This window comes from Heteronotia binoei, chromosome 11 (genome assembly GCF_032191835.1).
Source record: "Heteronotia binoei isolate CCM8104 ecotype False Entrance Well chromosome 11, APGP_CSIRO_Hbin_v1, whole genome shotgun sequence".
NCBI classification, from domain to species: domain Eukaryota; kingdom Metazoa; phylum Chordata; class Lepidosauria; order Squamata; family Gekkonidae; genus Heteronotia; species Heteronotia binoei.
Window position 1 is genome coordinate 54,692,686 of NC_083233.1, and position 27,462 is coordinate 54,720,147.

Consider the following 27,462-nt stretch of genomic DNA (forward strand, 5'->3'; position numbering starts at 1 on the left):
AATGCTTCAAATACTCTGAAGTTTTAAGAATTGCACAGAATGAGTATGAATATGTAAGTCCCAGTTTGTCACTTTTCCTGGATGGCTTTCTATAATTAAGCTGCTTTCTAACAGTGAGGTGAAAAATTTGTTTCCGACATCTGACTTGGTCTCATTGCCAATTTCCTGGAGAGAAATTGAGAGCAATGCGTTTTGCAGCCTATAAATTTAAACTGACGTTTACTAGATGCCAGGAACAAAAGTAGGGGGTGGCCATCACTTTAACAACCTCCTTGCCAAACTCCAGAGGCATCTGCTGCAGAAATGGAATGCTGGATCTGATCTGATCATAGGAGAGGAACAAGATGAGGTGGAATTGCATCTTTAAAAAAAAAAAAAAAAGGCTAACTCATCATACCAAAATGTGACAGGTTCTCAGAACCTGCTTCCCAACAGCATTGAACCTGGGGCAAATAATCTGTGTAGAAATTGTTTCCATTTCAGGGATGGAAAAATTCAGAGCAAAAGCAAAATTAATACTGGACAAAAGAACAGTAAGGAATCGCAGGAGGGATGAACAATTTGGAAGTCATGTCTCAGACCCTTCTCTTCAAATTCCTTCTCCCTAGATTCTCTCATTTCTCCTTTCTGACCTTTAACTGATCTTCAGCTGTTCTCAACATTCTGTGGCATATTCAGCCCTCATTAGAACAGTTGTCTGAGGAAGGGGGAGGGTCTTTGTAAATTAATTTACAAAGTCATGTTTTTTCTGCATGCTTAGAGAGTATGTAGGGAGCCTCCCTCTATCTGTCAGTGGTCTGGTTTTGCTGCTTTTGTGATTGGCACTTGGGGCAGCCACTTTTAGATGTGACCATATTGAAAAGGGTTTGGAGATGCTGGAGATGTAATGGGGTACACAGTAGTTGCCCAACATTTGACCCTGGAAGAGAAAGAAACTTGGCTGTAGCTGGGGAATTAAGAGGACTTGCAATCAGAGGTTTCTCCACTTTTCCCAATCACCAGAATTTTTGCAGTCCTTCTCCCCAGTTACCTGGATCCTCCTCCTTCAGTTTATTTTTATTTTGTTTTGTTTCCCTGCATCAAGAAGATATGATGCATATCTTGTTTACAAAGCAAAACAAAAATCATTTTGTGAACTGAGCAAGTCTCAGCAGAGCTTTTATTGTGGGGAAAGTCCAGTCCATGACTGAAAGATTTTAAAGGCAATTACATCCCATTTTACAGCCAATTATATTAACATAGATAATGATAAATTAGACAGCATATATACATTATTGCATCTTCTGCTAGCCATGTAAGTGTACCCAGTTAACCAACAAAATCCAGGTTGATGTATGGAAAATGTCTCTTTTGACTTCTCTTGTTGTGTCTGTTTTGACTTCTCTTGGGATAGACAAATCAGAGCATCTGGGAGATGTTTTCACAGTTTGTGTCTTGGGGAGGAAGATTCATATAATGAAAACAGAAGACCAAAGGGATGTAAAACACATAATTTAGGACATGCAGTTGTTCTCAAAAGGTGCTGCCAGACATTCTGCAAATGAAGTTCCAAGTGCTCCCCCCCCCCCCCAATTTTAAAAAGTAATTGCACAGGCAAGGTCATTTCACAGTATATTATCACCCCAAATAAAGTACAACTTGACTCTTTCTCCCCTCTTCATGATAGTGCCTGAAAATTGGTTAATGGAAAAACAAAGTACAGTTTCCTGGGATATAAAGCAAGCCAGGTTGTATATATGTGGATGAGAGACACAGGATTTCCCAGTATGATCTTAGGGATGTGAGATGTAAATTATGGTATTCTTCCCAAGCTCTTTCATGGAATTCCCAACATCATGTCTTGCTTGGGTAAGCTGTCAAGCCTGATCTGTGAGGTCTGGTGTCTCTGGGGAGGTATGCTGGACTTCTTATTTCAAAGAACTGTTGCTTATTCATTTACTGCAGAATCTAGGAATAAGGCCTGTTGTGGAAATAAATACAACAGGCTCTAGAAAGAGACTCTGGGCAAGTGCCCAGCCTTGGGCACTCAGCATCAGTTTGCTATGGCATCATACCGTGACAGTGATCATGCAGATGCTGAAGCTCAGCATTCCTTTCATCTGCAGTGTGTTGCCACTTCTTCCTGTTGTATTTGGCCTTGTAGCTTTTAGCATCAGCATGTGCTCTGCTGGCTTTTTTGCTTGGCATGGTTGTGTTATAGTATACCAGGGATGGCCAACAGTAGCTTTCCAGATGTTTTTTGCCTACAACTCCCATCAGCCCCAGCCAGCATGGCCAAAGGCTGGGGCTGATAGGAGATGTAGGCAAAAAACATCTGGAGAGCTACCATTGGCCACCCCTGTGGTATACCATAGAGTATGCACTTCAAGGCAGCTGTTTTCTGCAAGGGAAATGATCTGACTTCCACTTTCCATCTCCTTCCCCCTCTACCTAGGAAAAGTACCTGTAGCCTCTACCTAGGAAAAGTATAGTCTCTCTCCACAGTGGGGATCAAAGCAGAAGGGAAGTGACCTCAGCAAGGTATAATGACACAGAGTCTACAATTTTCTCCAGGGGAAGTGATCTCTGCCGTTTGGAGAGCAGTTGTAATTCTGAGTGACCTCCAGCCCTCACCTGGAGATTAGAAACAATAGTTCCCCAGGAGGAAATGGCTGGTTTGGACAGTGGAGCCTTTGGCATTGTACCTGTCTGAAGTCCCACACCTTCTCAGACTTCACCCTATAGCAGCCAACCTCCAGGTGGACCCTGAAGATCTCCTGGTATTACAACTGAACTCCAGACAGCAGATCTTTCTCCCTGGAGAAAATAACTACTTTGGAAGGTGGACTCTATGGCATTATATTCAGCTGAGACGGACCTCTCCCCTTCCTAAACCCTGCCCTCCTCAAACTCCACCACAAAATCTCCAGGAATTTCCCACCAGCCTGGAACTGGCAACCGTAGTCAGGAGTCAAACTGGCCCCAATGAGTTCTCCCTCAAAGGCCAAAATAGGCCTGGAAAGGGCCTCCTCTTCTCACCTTTTACTAACAGAACCAAACTTGGAATACTATGGTTGTCTAGCAACAGCCAGTGAGGGATACTGGGGGGCCTGGCAGGACAGGTCATTAGTGGCCCAGTCTTTGTCTGTCCTGGGGCTGGAGTGTAGGGTTGCTCTTTGAGTGACGTATGGCTCAGCCAAAGGGAGGGTAGGTGAGTTGTCTCCAGTATGGCTAGGCTTATATATATAAAAGGATACTTATGGGAAAGAAAAGAACTGCACAAAGCAACTGTAATATATAACAAGGATGGCAAATTCTTATAAATGGGCTGTAGTCCGACATGTGTTAGGCGTCATTTTCTTATGGTCTCTTAAATTATTCTTTATTGTTCAGCTTTTGCATTTGGTAACCTCAACAGAGACCTAGGGATTCAGAGGTGCAGAATCTCTGCCCTTGATTTTGTGGTCTTGTTTTATTTAGTTGTTTACTTAGGGGGGGCAAAAAGGCCTGTAAGACAACTAAGAATGAAACCAAATATGTATAGTAATATATTAACATTAAAACGTTTTTTTAAAAAAATTATTAGTAACTTACAAAAGAAAGAACAACCACGTTGAAGTAAGTAATTTAATTAAATTCTTTCCCTTTTGCTGTCTGCTGTTCTCATTTATAATACAACTGCCTATCCTATCCTACATTACCTTCTGTAGTATGTAAGTACATTAACCATAATAGTTTTCTTGCATACCCTCTCCTCCTATGAATGTTTAATAGGATGTTTAATCTCACACTAGATCTGGAAGTGCATATTACTGAATAGCTGACTCAGACACATTCAGCAAGATTTACTGTCTGCAAAGGGTTGCAGTGAGGGGCTAGAAGGGATGCTAAAGTACGAGTATTCTGCAGTCTCCCCAAAGCACAAAGTAGGGACGGCATTTTGTCAGGGATAGGTACCAGAAAATAGAAATTATACCTGGTAAATATTTTATTTTATTTAAAACATTTAAATATTACCTTTCTGTTCCAATTTAGGACCCTCAAGGTGGTGAGCAATCAAAAACATTAAAACCAACTAAATCACAATTTAAACAACAAATACATAATCCAGAGGAGGTCAGTTAGAGAATACCAAACCAAACAGAAAAGTGTTCACTTGCTGGTGGAAAACAGTGATAGAGAGGAACAGACAGATCTCACTGGGAAAGAAAGAGAGAGCTGGGATTAGGAATGCCGACCTCCAGGAGGGACCTGGGGATCCCCTGGAATTACAATTAATTTCCAAACTACAGAGATCAGTTCTTCTGGACCAGGTGTGGCCAAACTTGCTTAATGTAAAAACCACATAAAATAAATGTCATATGTTTGAGAGCTTCAAGACATGAACACCAGATGTTTGAGAGCCACAAGGGAGGGAGGGGTGAAAAGAAAGCAAATGTAACTTTAAATGAAGCTGGTTTGACTTGGAGAAGTGATTTAAAGAGAGAAATGCCTTCTCCAAGCCAGATGATGGGGTAGTGGGGGCTTCGAGAGCTACACAATATGTGCAAAAGAGCCACAAAGGGCTCCTGAGCCACACTTTGGCCACCCTTGCTCTGGACCAAATGAATGCTTTGGAGGGTGGTCTCTGTGTCCTTGTATGCCACCAAGGTTCTTATCCACCCCAGGCTACATCCCCCAAATCTCCAGGAGTTTCCCAACCTGGATCTGGCAGCCCTAGCTGAGATCTAGGAAGATGTCTGTCATACATCCCATCAGCTTGCCAAGACCAGATGAACCCACTTGTTTCCCCAAATCAGCTAAAATAAGCACGTCTAATTTTCCTCTTGGCATTGACACCAATCCCAGCCATAAGCAAACATCTCTTAGGCTTGTATGAGAGGCTGGCAATCAAATTCTTTCAGCATATCATTATCAGTAAACCTGAGTCTAACTCTGTAGTCGATGCCAAAACTAATCCAAGATTAGTGGAGAGTCACTGGCTTGTCATGGACTGCGAATCTCAAGCCCCAGTTGCCTAAATGACTCCTCTTTCTTTCTCCCCACAGAAATACGTGAGGCATTCAAAGTCTTTGACCGGGATGGCAACGGCTTCATCTCCAAGCAGGAGCTAGGCACGGCAATGAGGTCCCTTGGCTACATGCCCAATGAGGTAGAATTGGAAGTCATCATCCAGAGACTGGACATGGATGGTAAGATGCCGGGTTCTCTTTCTTCCTTTTGTCTTCAAATCAAGCCCCAATTTGCCCCTTGTTGCATTTATTGCTGACTATGAAGCAGGTCAGATTGGTTTGTGACACTGATTGGGTGTGTTTTGCCTCCTTTTGCAGCCTGGCTTACTTGCTTGAGCCATCTGAACTGCTGCATATTCTACAAGGCACCTTAGTGTGGTTCTAGTCCCTAATCAGCCATGGAGGTCACTGGGTAATCTTGGGCCAATTGCTCTGTGTTTAGGACCTACCTGTTGCAAGGATAAAAGGCAGCTGCTTCTGAAGGGGTGCTCCTTAATGATGCAAAGGCAATAGCTTGTGGGCTCTTCATTGGAGTAAGTTCATTGGTTGCCAACTGCCTGGAGAAAAACTGTCCATCCCTTTAATAGAAGCTTAACAGGATGTTATTTACTAGGTGATGCTATTGACCTCCATGCCATGAAAAGCTTCAGCTGCCCATTTCACACATTAAACCTTTATTAAAGGAACAGGGATTTTTCATCCAGGCCTGTTGGCAACCTAGACTTTTGAAGGACTTCCTGCTCTGAGGAGATAGAGGAGATAGAACCAGGAAGGACACTTTGCCGTGTGAAAGGGAGGTTGTTTTTCATTTCAGTTTCCAAGGAAAGGGGAGGGTTTGCTCCCTTCGCAGCCACAAGGAAAGGTTATCAACCCTGAGACATCAAAAAGCAAAAATCTGTCCATGTATCCAAAGCAAGGGCAAATGACAGTGATACACCTTCCCACAGTAAGCTCAGTGCTTTGCTAATCAGTTAGTTGGTTCAGAATGACCCAAAGTTCTCTTGGGTTTTGGGTGGATGATGTTAGGTCCCTTTTTTTGACACTTTGGAGGGTTTGTGAACCCCCACCTGCACTCTGAACTGGTACCCAGATGTACCATTAGCAAGAAGTAGGCCTGAGTGTGGAATTCAAGTGGACTGAATTATCAGCACCGTCAAGGTTATGGGAAAGACTGAATTAATAGCAGAAGACAGACACTGTGATAGGATCCAACTGGGCTTCCTTACTGATGTCCAAGGCTTGTAAAAGAATGGTATATGTAATCATAACGATTAGGAGGAGCAAGAACAGCAGAAATCATTATTGTTATTTGTAAAGCAGCTGCTAATCACAAAAGCAGCAAAACCCAAAGATAAAGAATTGATTATCTACATGCTTGGTTTTCTCCCCAGATAAGTAGGAAAGTACAGATGTGTTAATTAACCAAAAGAAAAAGAGACTTCAGCCTCAAAACACTCTAGTGAAGACTGAGCTGTGCTCCTGGAGGCACAGAATGTTGGGAGCAGCTGAGAGTCAGTTAAGGGGGGAAAGGAGGGGAGAAGAAATCAGTCTCAAGCCCATGAGAGCTTACAGAAGACCAGGGGAGGAGCTTCCTTGTAGGCCTTCAACCTGTAACAATAATAATATTGCATGTATAGAACGGTTTTTGGTGCTCAGTTGAGCACTTTGCATACTTTAGTTCAGTAATTGTCATGCAGATCAGTACCATAGGTCAGTGTTGGACATGTGCAACCATCTCTTTATGTCTGTTGAGTTTTGTCTCTAAGAGAGTGTAAAAAATCCTAAACTGGGCTGTTTGGAAGTTTATTCAGTGGTGCTTACTCCGTGCACAATAGCAACCTTTGTCACTGAGGCAGGACTTGAATTCAGGACATCTCAGCCACAAGGAAAGGTTTCAAACTTAACTACTATGTGGCACAAACTCTCAGTCAGCCATGTACACAGTCTTACTGTAAGCTTTCAGGTTGTATCTGGTGTTGCATGTGGTTCAGAATTCAGGAAATAAAAAACCCTAGTATATACAACAGAGCAGGGGATGGGCCAGGCTGGGTGTTTTTTGGAGGATCAGGACCAGGTTTTTATCCTGGAGAGTCACTTTTGATCAAGATTGCCCCCAAGGCACTACTTTTCAGTGTGCTTATCAAGGTCTGAACATCTGATAATGTTTTCTACTTTGGTTGTGGGAAACAAGTTCTAAGAAGTGTGGACAGGTAACAAGAAAATGAATAGCTGTGGTCAGAATAAAAAAAGTATCTTCCATCTGTCTACAGCTTTTTAAGGAAGGCATGTTTTCACAAACATTTAAGAAACCTCCACATGTGCTTTAGACTACAAACCTTTGTTGCTTACACTAAATAATTGTAGTGGCTTTCCTGCAAAGTTATTCTGGATACTATAGTTTGTGGAGGATGGGATGCTGAGAATTCTCTATGAGAAATACTTAGCCTAAGTGCAAAACTGTAATTTCCAGGATTTCCTGGGGAGAGAAAATGCCTGTTAGATCAATTTAAGTCTGCAGTGCAGATCTGCTTTTAAGTGCTCTCAACAGTTAGAAACTAAAAGGACATGTTCTTGTTTAAAAGTCTTGCTGAACTCTTGAATGCATTATGCTAAAGACACCAGAACTGGGACAGTGACTCTGTTACCGTTTACACCAAAACATAAAAAACCAATAGTGCATTCCAACATTCGATACAGACATAGGCACAGCTACTTCTCCCTGTTAACATAAGCTGTCATTGTACTCTTAAGTTTCATGTCCAAAGAACATCATCATCTGAGTTAATAACAGCCATTTGTAAAAACCGGATAAAGCTTGATCAAAACTGGAATTCAAATACTTCAATTCAGGTAACTAATAGGAGATATTGAACAAAGGTGTAAATATTCAGAATTCACTGAAGATCAGTTTTGATGTAGAATAGATCCATGGTGTGCTGCCAAACAACCTCGAGCATAGAGAGGCCTTTCTCTTTGCCATGCTTCTGTGTACCAAGGAAGTGCACACATTCCTTACGTGCTAGTGGCGTCTTGGCAGATGAGACGAGGCTTAATGCAACCCAAGTTTTGTCTCAAGTCACTCTTTACACTTCCCTTGTCTGCTCTGAGGCATGTGGCAGAGTGTGTGGGTGGCAGCATACCCCCTTCCCCAGCACACACACCATGTGCCAAAGGCCATGCACAGGAGGTGCTTCCCAGGCCATACAACACTCACCTTCCAGTTATTTCCAGAACAGATCCAGGATCTGAGCAAACAGCCAACCAAAAGACCATAAAATGGTGCATTAACAAAGTTGATTAAACATAAAAGGACATTATCATCAAATACAAACCACAATTATCAAGTGCAAATACAATCACAATCTCAACTATGAATATAATGATAATGTGATTGACAATATAATAGTGATACCCTGGATAGACACTGTTTTTCATGTGTCTTCATCAACCTATTGGGAAAAAGACCTTGCAGATCATCAGGACACAACATACCAAAAATGTGAACCATTCCGAAGCAGAGAAAGAAATGGATTTCTCTGGCGTAGCCATCCACAGGGATATCTGTCTTCTATTGTAATAACCATAGCTGTAATAAAGTCTGCCCCAGAAACCAGTTCATGAATAAACAACATTACTATCTTTAATAGACTATTCTAAAGTCCTTTGGTTGGCTGTTCTAGTGGTTTATTTAGATATTTATGCCCCACTTGTTTCCCCATTAGGCACCCCAAAGTACTATTCTCCTCTCCTCCATTTTATCCTCACAGCAATCCTGTGAGGTAGGTTAGGCTGAGAATGACTGCCCCATGGTCACCCAGTGAACTTCCATGGGGATTCAAACCTGGGTCTCCTAGTCCAGTTCTTATACTACACCCCAAGAGATTGAGGAACTTCTCCTTTTGTTCATCCTTCTGGACCTGGAACTTGTCAGAGCAGTAGATTCTGGGCCAGTTTAGAAGTGCTTGTACTCCTACTGGAAGGCATGTCTCTAGTCAACATTATTACTGAGGCAGGAGTTTGCTTGATCCTTCTTAAATCCCAACACACACACACCAAGTGCTGTCACAGATTACATGCTGGTGATGTGGAATGTCAAATACTGCAGATGTCTTCTGGAAACATTCAGGCATGTGGAGAATATTTGACACTACAAATTCACTTTTTGAATAGAATGTTTAGTAGCAAGCTCATTTTTTACAACTTTTTTTTTAAGGTACTCCTAGTGAATAGAGGGGTACTCCATAGAAAAAAGCTACTTGCCATTCCCTAAGTTAATTCCCACACCAGATGTACATCTTGGTAAGCTTCCCCGATTCATTTCAATGGAGTTGCACAACAGGACTTTCAAGTCTTGATCTCCCTTCCTATTTATTTATTAATTTACATTCTGGCTTTCTCAATGAGAGTCAAGGTGGGTAACAACTAAAAACAATGCAGTAAGAATAGTATAATGCAATCAACAATAACTCCATGATTATTGTAACAAAATTAGGGAACATTGCACTAAAAGCACAGTAAAGTACAGACAATAAAGCAGGAATTACAAGATTGGAGAACAATGCAGTGAAACATTATATTACTTACAATAAACAACATAATAATGTTGGGTTACAGAATTAGAAAACAAAGCAATAAACCCAGTGTAATATATACCAGGGGTGGCCAACAGTAGCTCTCCAGATGTTTTTTTGCCTACAACTCGCATCAGCCCCAGCCATTGGCCATGCTGGCTGGGGCTGATGGGAGTTGTAGGCAAAAAACATCTGGAGAGCTACCGTTGGCCACCCCTGATATATACAATGATGACTGCTTCAAATTCCACTAACACTAACTGCAACCTTACTCGTTTATAAATATGCCTTTCTAAATAATTCCATTTTATACATTCTGCAGAATGAGAGGTGTGTGGGAGCTTTCTTGACCTTCTCAGGCAGGTTGTTCCATTAAGTGGGAGCCATGGCAGAGAGAGCTTCGGTATGGGCAGCTGTCATTCTTGCCTCATTTGCAAGGTGGCACTTTCATAGTGCTTTGCTTGGATGAGTAGAGCTGCTGCAGAGGACTATGTTGAGAAAAAGCGATCTATCCTAAGTAGAATAGCAACCAAAAATCCATCCCTCCCCTAACCTTCAGATGGTAACATGAATGTGCAAGAAGGAAGCCTCTTGCCTCTACTTTCTCTACTCCCCGTCTTCTGTTTCTCCACCCCCTTTTCCCCCACCCAGATTCCTTTCTTGCCATCATGCATTCAGCCCTGCAAACATCCTATGTTAACATGCCTTCATTAGGCTACAAGAACATCCTCAGTTAATGTGCCTTCAGAGCAGCCACTGCCAGAGCTATTACACATTTCATGTCACCAGCTAAAGCGAATATTTGCTTTTGATAGAGACTCTCATCCCATCACTATGAAAAATGTGATGGATCAATAAAATGCAGCTCATGAATTTATCTTAGTGGGACTGTTCAGGAGGGGAGTTTTTTCCACTGCAGGGAAGTGGGCAGTGGGAAGTCTGGTTCTAATTCGATGGTGCTGCATTGTGTTTGGGTCCTGGGCTTACAGAAGAGGAGGGGAAGGGCCCATTCACAGTGCTGGGTACCACAGATTTCAGTTTGCAATTCAAGGGGGGATTGGAAAAGCTTTTTAAATTAGGGATTCAAAATTCCCTTTTCCCCACACTTTTTCATTTTGGGACTTTTGAATGACCTGGTTTACAAGGTAATTAGGGTGTTTTTAAGAACTTTTTCAAATGTGCACATGTACAATTTGCAGCAGCTTTTGATTCCTTCTGTTCCAGAGTATATTTACTCCATCCCCCCTTTTTTATTCCAAAAGATTGGCTCTCAAAGCAGTTGACAGCAATTAAAAGCTAATACAAATACTCATTAAAATAAATCATTAGTGAAGTCTTGGTTCAGGCACTGTGGAATGGTTCCTGGCTGCTGCCTCCTCTCCTTTTGGCTTAAAGGATTGCAGTTGGGAGTGGAGAAGGAACAAGCTGTCTGCTGCAGCCAGATCCAGGCATGATCGAAGTATACCTGGCTGCTGCCTCTATTACTTTTTATAGCTCATTTTATTTTTAAAACCTCAAAATCAAGAGGAAAAAAATGTGGCCATAACTGAGAATGTTGGGAAGCAGTCATTTTAGGAAAATAAAGCAAATTCAGGTTAAAGGAACACATTTCCCTCTTCCTGAATTTGGTTTCAGTTACAACTGAGATCTTTTTAAAATCTGGAGGGGTGAGATGCAGGAAATAATCCTAAATAGGCCTACTCAGAAGTAAGTCCTATGTTATTCAATGGGGTTAATCCCAAGAAAGTGTTTTAGCATTACAACCAGACCCTTGAATCTTAAAACATTTACCTTGTGTCCCTGCAGCTTGACCCAATTGAAACACACAAGGAAACCTGTTGATGTTTACATTCATTAAGGACCTATTCCTCAGCATGCACCAAGGCCTAACCTACATGTTAGTGTTTTTTTGAGGGGGAATAGTTATGTTGCCATTTTTCTGCTTCACATGCACAGAATACTCCATATGGAGCAGAAAAAATGGAAATAACTCATCCCCTCAGCCCTGTTGCCACTTAGGAGCCCTTCCTATTCTCTCAGAGCTGTTCTCTCAAGAACAGTTCTCTTTGAGCTCTCTTAGCCCCACCTACCTCACAGGGTGTCTGTTGTAGGGAGAGGAAGGGAAGGAGATTGTAAGCCACTCTGAGACTCCAAGCGAAGGGTGGGGTATAAATCCAGTCTCTCCTCCTTCAGAGGTAGCACTAAGGTCCTGTTTGGCCTTTCCATTTTGTTGTTTGCTTGCTTGCTAGTTTTTTTGTTTTTTTTAAGAAGCCACACAGCAGCTGTGGGAAACCAGAACTGGGTCCAGGGAAACCCAGATCTGGCTCTTCAAAAACCTTTGCAGTTTGGCCCTAAGCCCCAAAATATTAAAATGATTCAACTTGCCATGCTTTAGATCTGAGATATGAGTTGTCTCACATCTAGCAAATGTATTTAGCAAACTAGTTAATGTCTTGCAAAGCTCACAGAAAAGCTAGAATTGCTTTGCAGCATTGTTGCACTTTGATCCAGCAAGCAAAGTGTGTAGTTCTTGTCAGGGTGTAATCCTATGAGAGAAGCCGATAGCAAGCTGTGCAAGAGTCGGGATAGTTCCGGACAAAAGATCCTAACCAGTGCACTTCTGTTGAGTCCCCAAGTCCTACCACAAATCAATCTGGAATTCAAAGGGGCAGAGTAGGCTTCCCAAACCTCCCGCTCTGGCGAGAGACTTCTGGGTTCCCAGCTTCATCTCCCGCTCTCCAAAAATTGGGAAGCGGGGGGTGGAGGGGGGGAGAACATACCTGTAGGCTTCATGCTGTTAGCTCCTGAGCAGTTTGTAAAATGCCTGCTCCTTTAACGCTGGGCAGGAAGGAGGAAACAGGAAGGGCTTCGCTTCGGAGAACGGCCCCTCCCTTTCTTTGCTTTAGTTTTCACAGCAGGCAGAAGGAAGAAGACCCGGTAAGTATTTGTGTGTGTGAGAGAGGGAGGGGGGATTCCCTGGTATGGAGGCCCTTCCCCCCCTTTAGAAAGCGTGGGGGGGGAGGGAAATGTCTACTAGGCACTCTATTATTCCCTATGGAGAACAATTCCCATAGGGAATAATAGGGAATTGATCCGTGGGTATTGGGGGCTCTGGGGGGGCAATTTTTTGAGGTAGAGGCACCAGATTTTTAGTATAGCATCTAGTGCCTCTCCCCAAAATACCCCCCAAGTTTCAAAACGATTGGACCAGAGGGTCCAATTATATGAGCCCCAAAAGACAGTGCCCCTATCCTTAATTATTTCCTATGGAAGAAAGGCATTTAAAAAGGTGAGCTGTCCCTTTAAATGTGATGGCCAGAACTCCCTTGGAGTTCAATTATGCTTGTCACATCCTTGTTCCTGGCTCCACCCCCAATGTCTCCTGGCCCCACCCCCCAAAGTCTCCTGGCTCCGCCCCCAAAGTCCCCAGATTTTTCTTTAATTGGACTTGGCAACCCTAGGGCAGAGCCTTAGCTTGGAGCAGTAACGGTTGCCAGATAACTTTCAGCTCTCTGTTGGGAGTCTATGTGAGGAGCCTGGATTGGTGTAGCTGCAGATGATGATTCCTCTGTTGTAGAATCTGAACCTGTGGCCTCCAGGGAAGGATTGAAGCATCAAATCTTCTTACAAATGACTTGCTGACAGCTGTACCTGGGCATTGAGCCAGTTCAGAGTCCCTGAAACAATCTTTTGGTGATTTAATCCTAAAGAACCTATAAAACTGCCTTTTATTGAGTCTACCCCATTGGTCTTTCAAGGTCAGTACTGTCTACTCGGACTGGCAGCAGCCCTCCAGGGTCTCTTTAAGATATCTTTCATGTCTCCTACCACCTGATTGTTTAAGCTGGAGATGCTAGGTATTGAACCTGGGACCTTATGAACATAAAGCAGATGTTCTACCACTGAGCCAGGGTCCTTCCCACATGAGTTCTGTGCAGCCTCAGACTTATCATCCCAAGCATTTGGGAAATGGGAATATGACATGTAGGACTCTTTGGAAAGCTATTCTTTAATTTGCCTGGACCTGGATGGCTGAAGCTAGTCCTATCTCAGAAGCTAAGCAGGGTTGGCTCCAGTCAATAGTTGGATGGGATTTCACCCAGGAAGTCCAGGGCTGCTGTGCAAAGGCAGTCAATGGCAAATCACCTCTGAATGTCTCTTGCTGTAAAAACCCTACACAGTTGTCATAAGTCAGCTGCAACGTCACAGCAAAATAGTAATTATTCTCTAGTGGTCCCAGGAGTGGGTCAGTCCTTACTCCAGGGTAATAGCTCCTCCTCTCCGAAGGCAGGGGCCAGCAGAACTTGATCCCGGAGGGGAGGGACTTATCCCTGGAGCTCCAGTTCTGTCCAGCCTTGCCTTCCAAGCAGGATGTGCCGATTGAGCTTCCAGTGAGCTTTCACACCCGGAGTAAGGACACAGACAGAGAACAACATTTGGGGCAGGAAACAAGGCGCAGCTGCATCAGTTTTGCTTGCAAATGTATTTAGCAAACTAGTTAACGTCTTGCAAAGCTCACAGAGCTTCTTCACTGCTTCCCCAGAACAGAATAGTGCTTCCACTACCACTGCTTCCCCAGAACAAATCAAATCTTCCCACAAATGGCTCGGTCACATTCGGCCCATTGAGCCAGTTTAGAGTCTGAAACAGACTTTTGGTGATTTAATCCTAAAGAACCCATGAAGCTGCCTTTAAAAGATCTCCTCAAAACAAAGAAACCTGAACAAAGGTGAAACTAACATGAGCAGCACTGAAATTGATTTGATTGCACAGGAGGCCATCAGCTTTGTAACTATGTCTCTCGCTCAGATTGGGAAAGTTAATAGGTCTACAAGTGCTGGTTGAGCCCCACCGAACTCCATCCTGAACCAGGATGGTGACAGCAGGTTGTATATTCAGTTGCTGCTGCCTCTGGGAAAGCCTCGCTCTCAGTGACAGATGAACAAAGCGATCCATGTAACAGAGATAATTAACTCCGGCATCCCCTAATAATTATCCGGAGGCCATGCTGGCTCATCTGATATGCTTGCTGAATCACCAGAGTAGATATAAGATTCCCAGAGGGAGGCTGTGGCCCCATCTCATTTCCCAGGTTATTGACTTCCTTCCCAAATGGTAATCTGTGAGCTGGTTCCCCTAATGGGCTCCTTAACCTCTGAAAACTGTTCCTTCGAGGAGTGACAGTGGAAGCGTTCTCTGAAATGCCGGTTGTAAGCATCTCTGGCTGGCTGTGTGTCCTAATACATGTTTGTTTCTTTCAAACGCTGCACCGACTATATTTACCTCCTGAGACCTGCTCATAGGCTAGAGCAGCTAGGAGATCTTTAGTACAAATGGCTGAATTTCTAAAATGAGATGCTGGGACTTATTTGAACTTTGGGAGGGGTTGTGGCTCAGTGATAGAGCCCCTGCTAAGCATGCAGAAGCTCCCAGGTTAAATCCCCAACATCTCCAGTTAAAAGGGACCAGGTAGTAGGCAGTTTTCCCTCTAAGCTGCAGAGTCTTGTGAGCAAAAATTCTACTTTGTGAGCTACTGGCATTAAAGTTGTGAGCTGATGCATAAATGAGTGTGCTCTGGGGTCATCCTTCCTGAGCTAAGACAAAAATGTGTGAGCTGGAGGCTACAAATCTGTGAGCTAGCTCACACTAATTCAGCTTAGAGGGAACACTGGTGGTAGGTGATGAGAAAGACCTCTTCCTGAGATCCTGGAGAGCTGCTGCCAGTCTGAGTAGATAATGTTGACCTTGATGGGCCAGTGGTCTGATTCAGTATAACTCAGCTTCATTGTTTCTGCTGAAGCTTCCCACCCCCAATTCAACACAGTAATTATCAACAAATGTCTTTCAGGAGAGAAGACCCAAGCCAGTGAGGTGGAGTAGTTAGGGTGTTTTGGGAGATTATTCAAGCAGGATTGTAGTTTTGATGTCTGGAAATTTTATTTCCCTTCATATTGTTTGTTGGAAGGATTATACGGTTTTATTGCATTGTTTTCTAATTATGTAGCTGCCTTGAGTCTCAGCAAGAAAGGCAGGTTATGTAAACAAAGTAAACAAGTACATTACATTTTTAATGAAACTGCTCCCCTGCCATGAAATTTGTTTGGTGACTTTGGGCCGACTAACCCTCCCAGCCTAACCTACCTCATAAGGTTGTTGTGGGAATAAAATGGAGGGTGGGAGAATGACGTACACCACCCTGAGCTCCTGAATGGAAAAGTGAGATAAAAATGCACTTAAATAAATGTAACTGTATGCAGCCAGGATTTCAGACTAACCAAAAAGAACTTGGTGAACATGAACATGTGAAGCTGTCTTATACTAATTAAGACCCTTTCATCCATCAAAGTCATACTGTCAACTCAGATTGGCAGGGGCTTTCCAGAGACAGAGGCCTTTCACATCACCTGCTGCCTGGTCCATTTTAAACTGGAGATGCTGGGGATTGAACCTGATTGGGATAAATGTACAGGTTATGCACCATGGGGGAGAGCGATATGGCTTACTTGTCCACCTTTTGTCCTGCCAGCCAGCTGTGTGTCAATGTTGCATTTGGGAGCAAAATATCCAGAGGATGTTCACATTAAATTCAGAAAACTGTGCAGTCTGGACCAATGTGTATTGGATGTTTGCACTCAAAGTCTTACACAACCATGGCATGCACACATGGACAACTGGTGACTGCAGAACAGAACAGGCATGATTGAGACAAATGAGCTTCTCCCAATCCCCTACCATGCATTGCTGAAAAATTCATCCAAAATGGCCCAAAGGGCTGTTGAACAGGCAGTGGAATTAAAATAAACTTTTATAGAAGAATTAATGAAGGTTGAATGTGCTAGAGACTTTTAAAAATTAAATTTTATACCATAGGAATCTAAATTCTTTGCCAGTTCTGCAGCCTTCACAAATTAAAGTTGAGACAGTTTGCATATTTTTAGTTTTTCCTAAAGTATTCCATTGTTTACTGTTTTGCATATAACATGTTCTGGTTTTGTTAGTTCTGGGCAGGTCAAAAAGTTGTACAAAGTGCCAAAGCTCCCACTTTTGGTATTATTGCTATACATTTTGAAGCCGACTTTTGCAAAAGCATGTCCATTTTGAAATGAAAAGTGATATATTTTTTTTAAAACTTTAAATTTTTATTAATTTTTCCAACAATAACCAACAACTTTGATACACGCTCAATAGCAAAATAAATATAATAATATACATACTTTATATTCAAAAGTGATATTTTTGAGAAGTAAAATCTGCACTGTAAACTACATTCTATGATTCGCCTGTGCCGTTGCAGAATTGTGGCATAGACAAAGTTTAGGTCCCCGAGTCTGTCACAGCACCTTTGCTGAAGTGGGGCAAGTCTAGGGGATGGTCACATCTGAATGGGAGAACTCACGAGGTGACTGTGTGCACCACCTTGATTTCTGTGCAGAAAGAAAGGTGAGATACAAATCTACCATTAGTCATTATGTTTTTGCTAAGGTTGTTTTTGTTTTGACCAGGATGGTCCAGGCTAGCTGATCTTGGAAACTAAGCAGAGTCAGCCCTGGTTAGTATTTGAATGCGAGATTACCAAGAAATACTAGAGGTGCTATGAAGAGACAGACTATGGCAAACCACCTCTGATAGTCTCCTGCCTTGAAAACCCCACAAGGGGTTGCTATAAGTAGACTGTGACTTGACAGCACTTCGCGCACACACACATGGTTGTTACCCTATTACGGAATCTAAGGATGGACACAAAGTGGTTCAGACTCAGAAGTCCAGGCTGAACTTTGCCCTGTTCAAGGTTTGCAAGCTGTGGCTCCAGAATCATGTGCTCGGCATGGACCTATCTGAACTTTATGCCATGGTGGTGGTCTTCTGCAGCCCTGGAAGTGCCAATACAGACTGTCACTAGCAGGGGGCCAGGGAAGGCTGCCACCACTCTGGTACAAGTCTATCTGGGAGGGCCCAGAACATTCACCCAACCCCTCTGTTTTCCGTCTCGGCAAGTACCTTCCTTCGTGGCTGAAGAGACATGAGGATCCAGGCAGTATAACAATTATAAAGTTTACTGTAAGTGCTCAAGAACAAACACATGGGTTTTAATTATTAGTGCAATAGTGAAAAGGGGGAAACAGTAAAAGTGGTACAATGAAAAATAAAAGCCCTGACATAACTAAGTATACATTCCCTTTTTCTGCTTCCAACTCACCCTTCTTTGGATGAGAGAACTCTCCTGCTGCAAACTTTCTACAGCTCAGCCTTTCCAGAGAGAGCACTTCCCCCTCTATCTAGTCCTTTTATCCTTTCCTCCAAGGTCCTACCCCTCTAGTTTTCCCTCCAGAATTTCTGCCACCCAATCAGAGGGAAAGAAAGGATCTTGGGAGATGTAAACCTGGTTACTACTCCAATACAGGCTTCTCTGGAGCCTGTAGGCTGCACTAGGCCTAGGTTCATGACACAGACCTTCCCAAGCTTGACAGGCAATGCTGCTTGCCAATCAGACATCCTTCTCCACTCTTCGCGATGGAATGTGGGGTGTATATAAGCCATGGAGCTGTGCATATTGCCTTTGTTCACATCAAGTCTTTGGGAGTTCTGGGTGTTATTGTGTTTGTGAAATAGCATTAGTGGTGGGGAATTGCTGGATCGCCTGGCTACGGTGCAGACTGCCACACAAGATTTCTCATCAACATTAGTTCATCAGAAGCCTGGGGGAACTGCCTTCCCTGGGTTTCTATGTTGCAATTCCTCCCCCCCTCCCCCCGCCGTTTGTTTCTCTGCTGCAAAGGGTGTAACTGCTTTTTACCGCCCCCCTTCCCCCACATCTCCTTCGATTGTCTGTGCTTGGATTGCTTTGGAGTGATTGCTTTGGGTTCCCTCACTCTTCCCCATCTCAAATCTCCCCCCACCACCTTTCCCCTGGGTTTTCTACCAGAATCATCCCACAGTCATTGCCTTGGCTTTGTCTCCTTTCTCTGCATCTCTAACACCCACCCCACCAATTTCTGGGGTTCTGCTGCCTGCGGTATCCTTTCCGCTCTTCTCCAATACACCCCACTTTTTCCTGGGTTTCCTCTCTATTGTTCCATAGTCATTCCATTATGGTTGCCTCCTTCCTCTGCCTCTCCCATCATCCACCCTATCACTTTCTGGGGTTCTGCTGCCCATACTGGGAACCCCCCTCCCCCTTCAGCTTTCTGAGATTCTGCTGCCTGGAGTTTTCTTTCTGCTCTGCTCCCATACACCCCACTTCCTCCCCACTCTTCGCCCAAAATCTCTCCAAAAAGCACCTTCTTGGGGACCCCTTACTTGGTGGTCCCCCAGATCCAAGCTGCATGTAACTTGTTGAGCATATGGAGGGATACCCCCAGGAGGCACTCTGTAAGGTGGATGCCTCAAGCTCACCCAGGGTCCATTTTGAGCACTCCTGAACTGGTACATGACCTCTCATTGAAAAGCACTGTCTGGTGGCACCTTGTTGGGGGGGCCAATTTCCAATCTTCACCAAAGTTGGTGGGCATGTAGGGGATAGTCAGGTGGAGATCCCTTGCCTCTAGGCCCCCTGGGGGCATTTTTTCATTAAAACCAGTTTGTGAACCGGTTCAGGTTCAGAACCACAATTCTCTATCTGTGCCCATCACCAACAAAATCTTATGACCATCTATAAAATCTAAATCTATTTGCAGAGCAATAAAACAACAATCATTTTAAAGAGAAAAACATCCCTTTTGATGCAAATGTATGTCACAGCAGGTGTATTTCAGAAGAGGCATTCCTTTCTCTGTGTTAGGAGGAATGCCTCTTCTGAGATAATGCTTGCCCTGCATAACTTTCATAAGTTATGTAGATTTATTTTTTCAAAATTTGTTAACATTTCTCATTGTCCCCAATTCACTGAGGGTTCCCTTTTCAATCAATTAAAAAGGTTTAATTAGTATTCTAAGCAGGGCTTTTTTTTGTAGCAGGAACTCCTTTGCATATTAGGCCACACACCCCTAATGTAGCCAATCCTCCTGGAGCTTACAGGAGGCCCTGTACTAAGAGCCCAGTAAGCTCTTGGAGGATTGGCTACATCAGGGGTGTATGCAAAGGAGTCCCTGCTACAAAAAAGCCCTGATTCTAGGTAATCAATCATTAAATCAAGGGTTAATAACCCCAGTTGGTATAAAATACCAGTGCTCGTTGCCATAGAATGATGCTCAGAAAATGAAATGTCTATCCAGTAGCTGAATCACTCATTGCATTCTGCCTGTGTCCACTCACAAGCCTTTTCACTCACTGTTCTTATATTATGAAATGGGTTACCTGAGGCAGTTCAGAAAGTACCATCACTGATCGTTTTTTATATGGCCTTTTTTCCACGAGGCTTTCTTGTACAGGGCAGATTTTAAGCTGCCAAGTTTATTAACTTCTGTTGACAGGCGTTCAATTGGATGTTGCTTTCTTTGCAAGCTTTATGGGGTTTTGAAGAGCAGTACTGTATTTTAACTGTGCTATTTGGCCCATGGTTCCACTGGTAAGCCACCTTGGGCTAAACAGGAACAGCAGGATATGAATATTTTAAATTTACAAAATGACAATACAGCTTTTCAAACTATTGCGGTAAATGTAGGTTTATTATAAAAGTGACTATAATTAATAGTTTCTCACTAATGAACAAGTCAGTCGCATTGTTTCCTTGCTATGCTTCACTAAATAAACCATTATTGCCTGCCATAACTTACAGTGGTAGCCTAAGCAGAGCTGTTTCCTTCGAAGTCTGCTGTAGTGAATGGGCTTAGGAAGTTATGCTACTGCTTCAAATGATGCTGCAAACAATTTGCAGTGTGTTTATCTATATTGCATCCTTGACTTCCTTTCACTGTTGATGGTGTCAATTATTTCCAGGGGATGGACAGGTGGACTTTGAGGAGTTTGTGACGTTACTTGGCCCCAAGCTTTCAGCTTCCGGCATACCTGAGAAGTTCCATGGCACTGACTTTGACACTGTGTTCTGGAAGGTAAGGAGGCACCAGTCCCTTCTCCGGTGATCTAAAGGTCTTGCTGTCCTCTAGGGGACAAGCACGGGCACTGTTTGAGAAGGGGGGGGGGGAAACAATTGTTCCTCCACCCTGAGTTTTCCACTAGGTTATAATCATTCCTCTCAAACATGTGTCTATATTTCTGTCAAGTTCATGAGTCTGTGACTGTAGGCTTATGTACATAGTACACAACAAAAAGATACTGCTGTCACCTTCAGGTCTTAGTTTGGACTGCTGCATTGTGCTTACCCGAGACGGTGAAGATTCTCCCAAAATGTTGGTAGTTTAAAATGCAGTTCTAAGAATAAGCAGGAATTATTACACTTTGCCCTGAGAATTATACTATTTACTAATGTTTCTAGGCACAATTTAAGGCATGTTTTTAATCTTTAAAGTCCTAAATCAGGGGTATGCAACTTATGTCTCTAGAGCCAAATGTAGCTCAACACTAGAACTAAATATGGCTCTTCAAAAAGGAAAATCAAATCTTTTACGTTATATTGGAGAGATAATTGGGTTGCTAGAGTAGCCAGTGTGTGAAAGGAATTGGTTATGGCAGGCAAAGATTTTGATGGGACTAAAGGATCTCCAGAACAGGAAATGGTAGAGATGAACAGTTGTCACTAATCCAAGTGCAAACCATGCACAGATTTTTGCCAGTACATACACTAAAATAATCATGCAGGAGCTTTGGTGTTATATGTGTTAGTTATTGTGAGACCTTTTGGATGCTACCTTCGTAATAAAAGTTGCACAACAACCAGTGTTTGGGCTGCAGATACTGTATAGTATGCTAATAGGCATGTCAATTATCAGTAATATTAAGTTATATACCGTACTTTCAGTAATGCAGTAATTTTGACATAGCCTGGCTCTTTGCATTGTGGAAGGTTGTTGAGCCTTGCCCTAAATGCTGTGTGAACCCAAAAATGGTCCATAATGCATTTCCCCAAAGAAATCTTTTTACTGCTTAAAATTTACCAGTCTAAGATTCCATCTGGAGGCGTGCAAGATTGGCATCCATCAATAATGGGGCCATTTAGTGGCTGCTCTAACATCATGGCATTCACTCCTCAGGATGTTCAATTGCCCTTTGCCTTTCCTTCTTTCTATGGGCAGATAAAGACTATACTGTTGTGCTGGGCCTTAAACATTTGATAGTATCTAAATTTTTCCAAGGTAAAACAGTCAAATTAATTCAGTTTTAAATTAAAAGCACATCTAAAGATTCCAATTAGCATCTGACTCAGAGCAGCATCTGTCTCCTTCCTGTCTGGCTCTCAAAACATTAAAGCTCTCCAGTCTTGGGAGGAAGAGAACACCACCTAGGAACTGTCATTCAGCACCCACCAGCAGGGTCTGATATCTTGGGGATGGGCAGATGTGGAAGAGTGTAATATTTAATACTGCATTTTAGAAATGATGAAAGGTTCTTTGAGGGCCTTATGTCTAAAAATCCACATACAAATTTAATACATGTTAAAGGCTAGAATTTTTCTGCTTTCTGTTTCTTGGCATTTACTGTGCTTCAGTAACATTTTTATTGTTGTTACTATTTTCTTGCCAGGGCTTTTTTTGGTAGAAAAAGCCCAGCAGGAACTCATTTGCATATTAGGCCATACCCCTAATGCCAAGTCAGCTGGAGCTGCGTTTCTCTGTGTTCCTGCTCAAAAAAAGCCCTGTTTCTCACTATGTTGTGAACCACTTTGGTATAGAAATGGTGTACAGTAAAATAAAAGAGAGATGGGTGCTGTTGGTACAAATGGAGGACAAGGAAATAAGGGAGGTGGCTGAAGCAATAAAAGAGTAACCACGTTGGCCACTTTGTGAGTCAGGATGCTGGACTAGGTGGACCACTGTTTCTCACTATGTTGTGAACCACTTTGGTATAGAAATGGTGTACCATAAAATAAAAGAGAGATGGGTGCTGTTGGTACAAATGGAGGACAAGGAAATAAGGGAGGTGGCTGAAGCAATAAAAGAGTAACCACGTTGGCCACTTTGTGAGTCAGGATGCTGGACTAGGTGGACCACTGGTCTGATCTCGCAAAGCTCTTCTCATGTTCTTAAATCTCATCACTTTCAAAAAGAGGGTGACTGTTCAACTTGTGGTGAAAATATGGCAATAATGATATAACCTATGACATTTCACAATTGAAAACTGGGGCATGCTTGTTAAAACATTCCTGTTCTCATACTGAGAATTGTGGCCCAAACTCTCCTTCCCCTAATTACACTTCATTGAAGGCCTCCATCAGCTGGATTCGTTTACTGATTGAAAAGCCAAAATAGGTTTGTTCTCCATGGTAAAGTTGTACTGTAAAAACATAATTGTTATAGTTGAAAGTGAACCCTCAGCAATTGTAGCATGTGAAATACTGCCAGTCACTTTGTGCTCATGCACAGCTTTTGTTCTGCTATCACTTCTGGTCAAGTGGGCTTTCAGAGATTTAAGTAGTACAAAAGATAAGAGAGGGACGGGGGGGAATAACTCACACCACAAACATAATTTTAGCTTTTGGAGGGGAAGAAACATGTCCTGTATTTCTAGCCTCTGGAAGGCGAGAAAGCCAAGAGTTTGCCACAGTACTTTCCCCATATTCCACCTCACTTTTTCTCTCTGGCAGAAGAGAGATAAAAGGGAAACGGTAAGCAGCAGCCACAGTGCTGTACTTTGTGTCCCCAGTCGGGGACTCTCAGTGCTGTACTGTGACTTCTAGACATCGGTCCAAGTACTGTGCAGCCACTTTACAGAGCTAAATGTCTATGAGCATGTGTACCCTGGCTCAGTTGGATCCCTGTATAATGGCATCAAACCACCTGACCCACCCTCCATGGGCTCTTCCTCCTGTGCAGTGCGACATGCAAAAGCTGACCGTAGATGAGTTGAAGCGGCTGCTTTACGACACCTTCTGCGAACACCTCTCCATGAAAGACATCGAGAACATCATCATGACCGAGGAGGAGAGCCACATGGGGAACACAGAGGAGTGTCCGGTGGATGTGGAAAGTAAGTGAACCTTTGTTCAATTGAGTGAGACTGGAGTGCTGGGCACATTCTTACTGGCCGCTTGAGAACCACACAGTAAAAGTTAATATGGCCTAAGGAAATTTTAGGCAGGATCCAACCCTATGCTTGCAAAACAACCACTAAGATGTGGAGATGGCATGTTGTTGGCAAAAGGACAAATTACATACTTATGCCAAACAGCATCCTCCCAGCAGGCATACAGGGGTTAAACAAGAGTCCCCCTCCTTTATTTATTTGTTCAGAAATTTTTAATGTCACGCCTTCAGGGAACTTGTCCAAGGCAGGTCACAAAATAAAAATAAATCATTTACCCAAGTAAAAAAACAAACAAACATGCAGTGTAGATATGTCCAATGGTTGGGTTCAAGGCTTGGCGTCACCAAAAGAAATCCACGGAAAGATGGGCACTTTCAGGAATGAAAGGAGGCATTCAGAGACAGTAGAAACTGATGGGAAATGCTGCACCATGAGAGGAAACACTGTTAGGCTTCTGCCTAGGAAGTTTAAATATCCTAGACTGATCCACATCTAATGAGTCTCTTCAGTGCATCATTGTTGGGTAAGGACCAGGGGTGTTATCCAGAAGGAGTTACATTTAGGTCTTGTTGACTTCAGGGGAAAGAGTTATGGCAGAACTCTGCCTGGGTTCTTACTCTAAGTTTCAATGCCACACTACATTCCCCCCCCCCCCCCGGCTTTTAACTAGGGCTTGATCTCTTTCATTGTTTTAAAATCTGGTTGTAGCCTGAGGATCATTTAAACTGCTCAGTGTTTGATGTTTCTGGGTTTTATTGGCTGGTTTTTAATGCTGGTTAATGTTAATGTTTTTATTATTTTGGTGGTTCATTCTGTGAGTCTCCTCAAGCAGGTCTTTGAGGAAGCAGCATATAAATAGATGGAACTTACAAATACTTTGGCTTCAGTGTACCCAGTATTCAGTTGGCTGGACTGTAACCAAATCCATCTCTTCTTGCCCTTCTCCTCCTATGTATTTATTTGTGTTTGTACTCTATCTTTTGGCCTAAGTCCTTGAAGACGCTTGCAATAATATGCCATCAAAATCTAATTATATCAGCTATGAATTTACATACAAACTTTAAAATATGTTGAATTTATCTATCAAATACCCCTAAAAGCCCAGGCAGATTTTTAAAAAGTTTTTTTCCTGGTGCCTAAAAGTGAGTGCAGATGGACCGAAAAGGGAAGGAATTTCGATAGACAGAAGACCATTGTCATCTGCTTGCCAGTCCATTGTGGCTGCTTCTAAGGGCTGTGTGAAGAGGGATGGAAGGTATGTCTGCTTCAAAGGAGCTGACTGCCTGAGAACCTGCACCGGATTCAGTTCGGTGCTGAGACAGGAACAGAAAAAGTATTTAGTTATGGCATGTCACCTGAAAAAATGATAGTGGGAACCAATGTTGTGTTTCTTCCTTGCAAAAAAATTACCCTGGCCGTAGCACAACCACAATAGCAAAAAGAGCTATTTGTTCCTAAATCTTTGTTCTCTCTCTGTCTCTTTTACTGCTTAATTATGAAAGTGGCAGTTGTATTTAGGCTGTGGTTTACTGTGAATGTTAAGATCTTGACAAGCTGGAAAACTGGGCTAAAACCAATAAAATGAATTTTAACAGGGATAAATGTAAAGTTCTGCATTTAGGTAGGGAAAATCCAATGCATGGCTATAGGATGGGGGAGACTTGTCTTAGCAGTAGTATGTGCGAAAAGGATCTAGGGGTCTTAGTGGACCATTCACTGAACATGAGTCAGCAGTGTGATGTGGTGGCTAAAGAGGCAAATGCAATTTTGGACTGTATCAGCAGAAGTATAGTGTTCAGATCATGTGACGTGATGATATCACTTTACTGTGCCCTGGTAATACCTCACCTGGAGTATTGTATACAGTTTTGGGCATCACATTTTAAGAAGGATATAGACAAGCTGGAACAGGTCCAGTGGAGGATGACAAAGATGGTAAGGGGTCTGGAGACCAAGTTCTATGAAGAAAGGTTGAAGGATCTGGGCATGTTTAGCCTGGAGAGGAGGTGGCTCAGAGGTGATATGATCACCATTTTCAAGTACTCGAAGGCTGTCATCTAGAGGATGCTGCAGGATTGTTTTCTGTGGCCCCAGAAGGTAGGACCAGAACCAACGGGTTGAAATAAAATCAAGAGTTTCTGGTTCAACATAAGGAAGAACTTCCTGACCGTTAGAGCGGTTCCTCAGTGGAACAGGCTTCCTCAGGAGGTGGTGGGTTCTCCTTCCTTGGAGATTTTTAAACAGAGGCTAGATGGCCATCTGACAGCAATGAGGATCCTGTGAATTTAGGAGGAGGTATTTGTGAGTTTCCTGCATTGTGCAGGGGGGTGGACTAGATGACCTTGGAGGTCCCTTCCAACTCTATGATTCTATGTCAAAGGAAGCCGCATGGGGACAGGCAGAGAAAGTGCTGCTTGATACGCCATGCTACTGAATAGGGGGTTTGGCAGTCAGTGAACAGCAGAGAAGAAATCCCAGGAGTTGCATCTTTCACAGGCAGTGGACCCTGAGTGTCTCACCAAGGACAGAAGCCAACACTGGGTGAGCCACCATATCAAGCGTACCATAGGTGCTTGTCTTCCCAAGCATTCTATGACATTCCAGTTGGCTTCTCTTGATGAAATGGTGTCTTTCAAAGCAGGAGTAGTGTGGAATAGTTTGTGCACCAAAAATTAAACATTGCAAAAGTGACCTGAATTCCGCACCAAAAAGTGCTGCATTCTGCAAACCAGTACTTATTAGGAGAATTAGTCTGATCTTATTTTGCATAATGTATTGTGCATTTTCTTTCTTAACAATAAGCTCCTTCAGCCATACAATAAAACCACAGATTTTGTCCATTTTCTACAGTTTTTAATCTGTTTTTTCAGATCATGAGTAGGAACATAAAAGTAGCATTTGAAGACGGTGTCCATTGACTACTTTTGTCTGACAGTTTAAGAAAAAACCCTCCGTGTTTACCGAACAGTATCTGTCACTAATAGGGTGTATATTGCCTTGTTCAGATATCTCCATTGTGTATTGCCTTGTTCAGATATCTCCATTTGTGCAGAAGTACCTTCCTAAACGAAGGTGCAACTATCAGGATGGGGTCTTCTGGAGATATTGACTCCATAGATTGGAAAGTAGAGCCATCATATCTTCCCGGACAGCCCAAAGTTATATTACTAATTTCTACTTTCTCTTTGTTTTTCACTTCATTTCACCCCACAAACCCCAAATCTCCTCCTAACAACACATACTCCTCTACTTTTCTACCTTCCTCTTCAGCTTGTTCAAACCAGCAGATCAGACAGACGTGTGTCCGAAAAAGCCTCATTTGTGCATTCGCCATTGCATTCATAATCAGTGTCATGCTGATTGCCGCCAACCAGGTGCTGCGAAGTGGGATGAAGTAGCCTGGGCAGATGGATGGATGGACAGATGGACTTTCTTGAAGAACAAACAGAAAACAAACTATAAATATCTATAAATACCTATAGCCACAAGGGTCAGGGGTGGGGGAGGGGGAAATTGTAATTCCTCCATGGCAAAACTCCTGCACACGCCCATAAATTCACTTTCCCTTCCTCCTGTCTCCAAGGGGTCCTCCCCCTTCCTGGAGGTACAGCTGTCTTCTCAGCAGATAGCATGGTTTCCCCAAGGTGAGTCCAACTCAGCCCAGCTGGGGGAGTCACTGGGATTCGCATGGTGGGATTTTTAAACTAAACTTTACGAGCATGTAAAAGTGCATGGAGATCTCCCCCCAAGTCCCCACCCAGCCCCACCCCACCTCTCAATCTGAGTGATGCAATACTGTGTGCTTTTATAATCGGATATTAGAA

At 43.0% G+C, this 27,462-nt stretch overlaps 1 protein-coding gene across 1 annotated transcript in view; it reads left to right on the forward strand.

Annotated features, from left to right (window-relative positions):
- Positions 1–27,090, forward strand: part of CABP7 (calcium binding protein 7) — a 105,397-nt gene extending 78,307 nt beyond the window's left edge. The window contains exons 2-5 of the mRNA XM_060249751.1: positions 5,028–5,171; positions 20,438–20,550; positions 23,428–23,581; positions 26,909–27,090. Coding sequence (XP_060105734.1) covers positions 5,028–5,171; positions 20,438–20,550; positions 23,428–23,581; positions 26,909–27,036 — 539 coding nt within the window. The 3' untranslated portion in view covers positions 27,037–27,090. The remainder of the gene's footprint in view (positions 1–5,027; positions 5,172–20,437; positions 20,551–23,427; positions 23,582–26,908) is intronic.
- Positions 27,091–27,462: the final 372 nt, after the last annotated feature.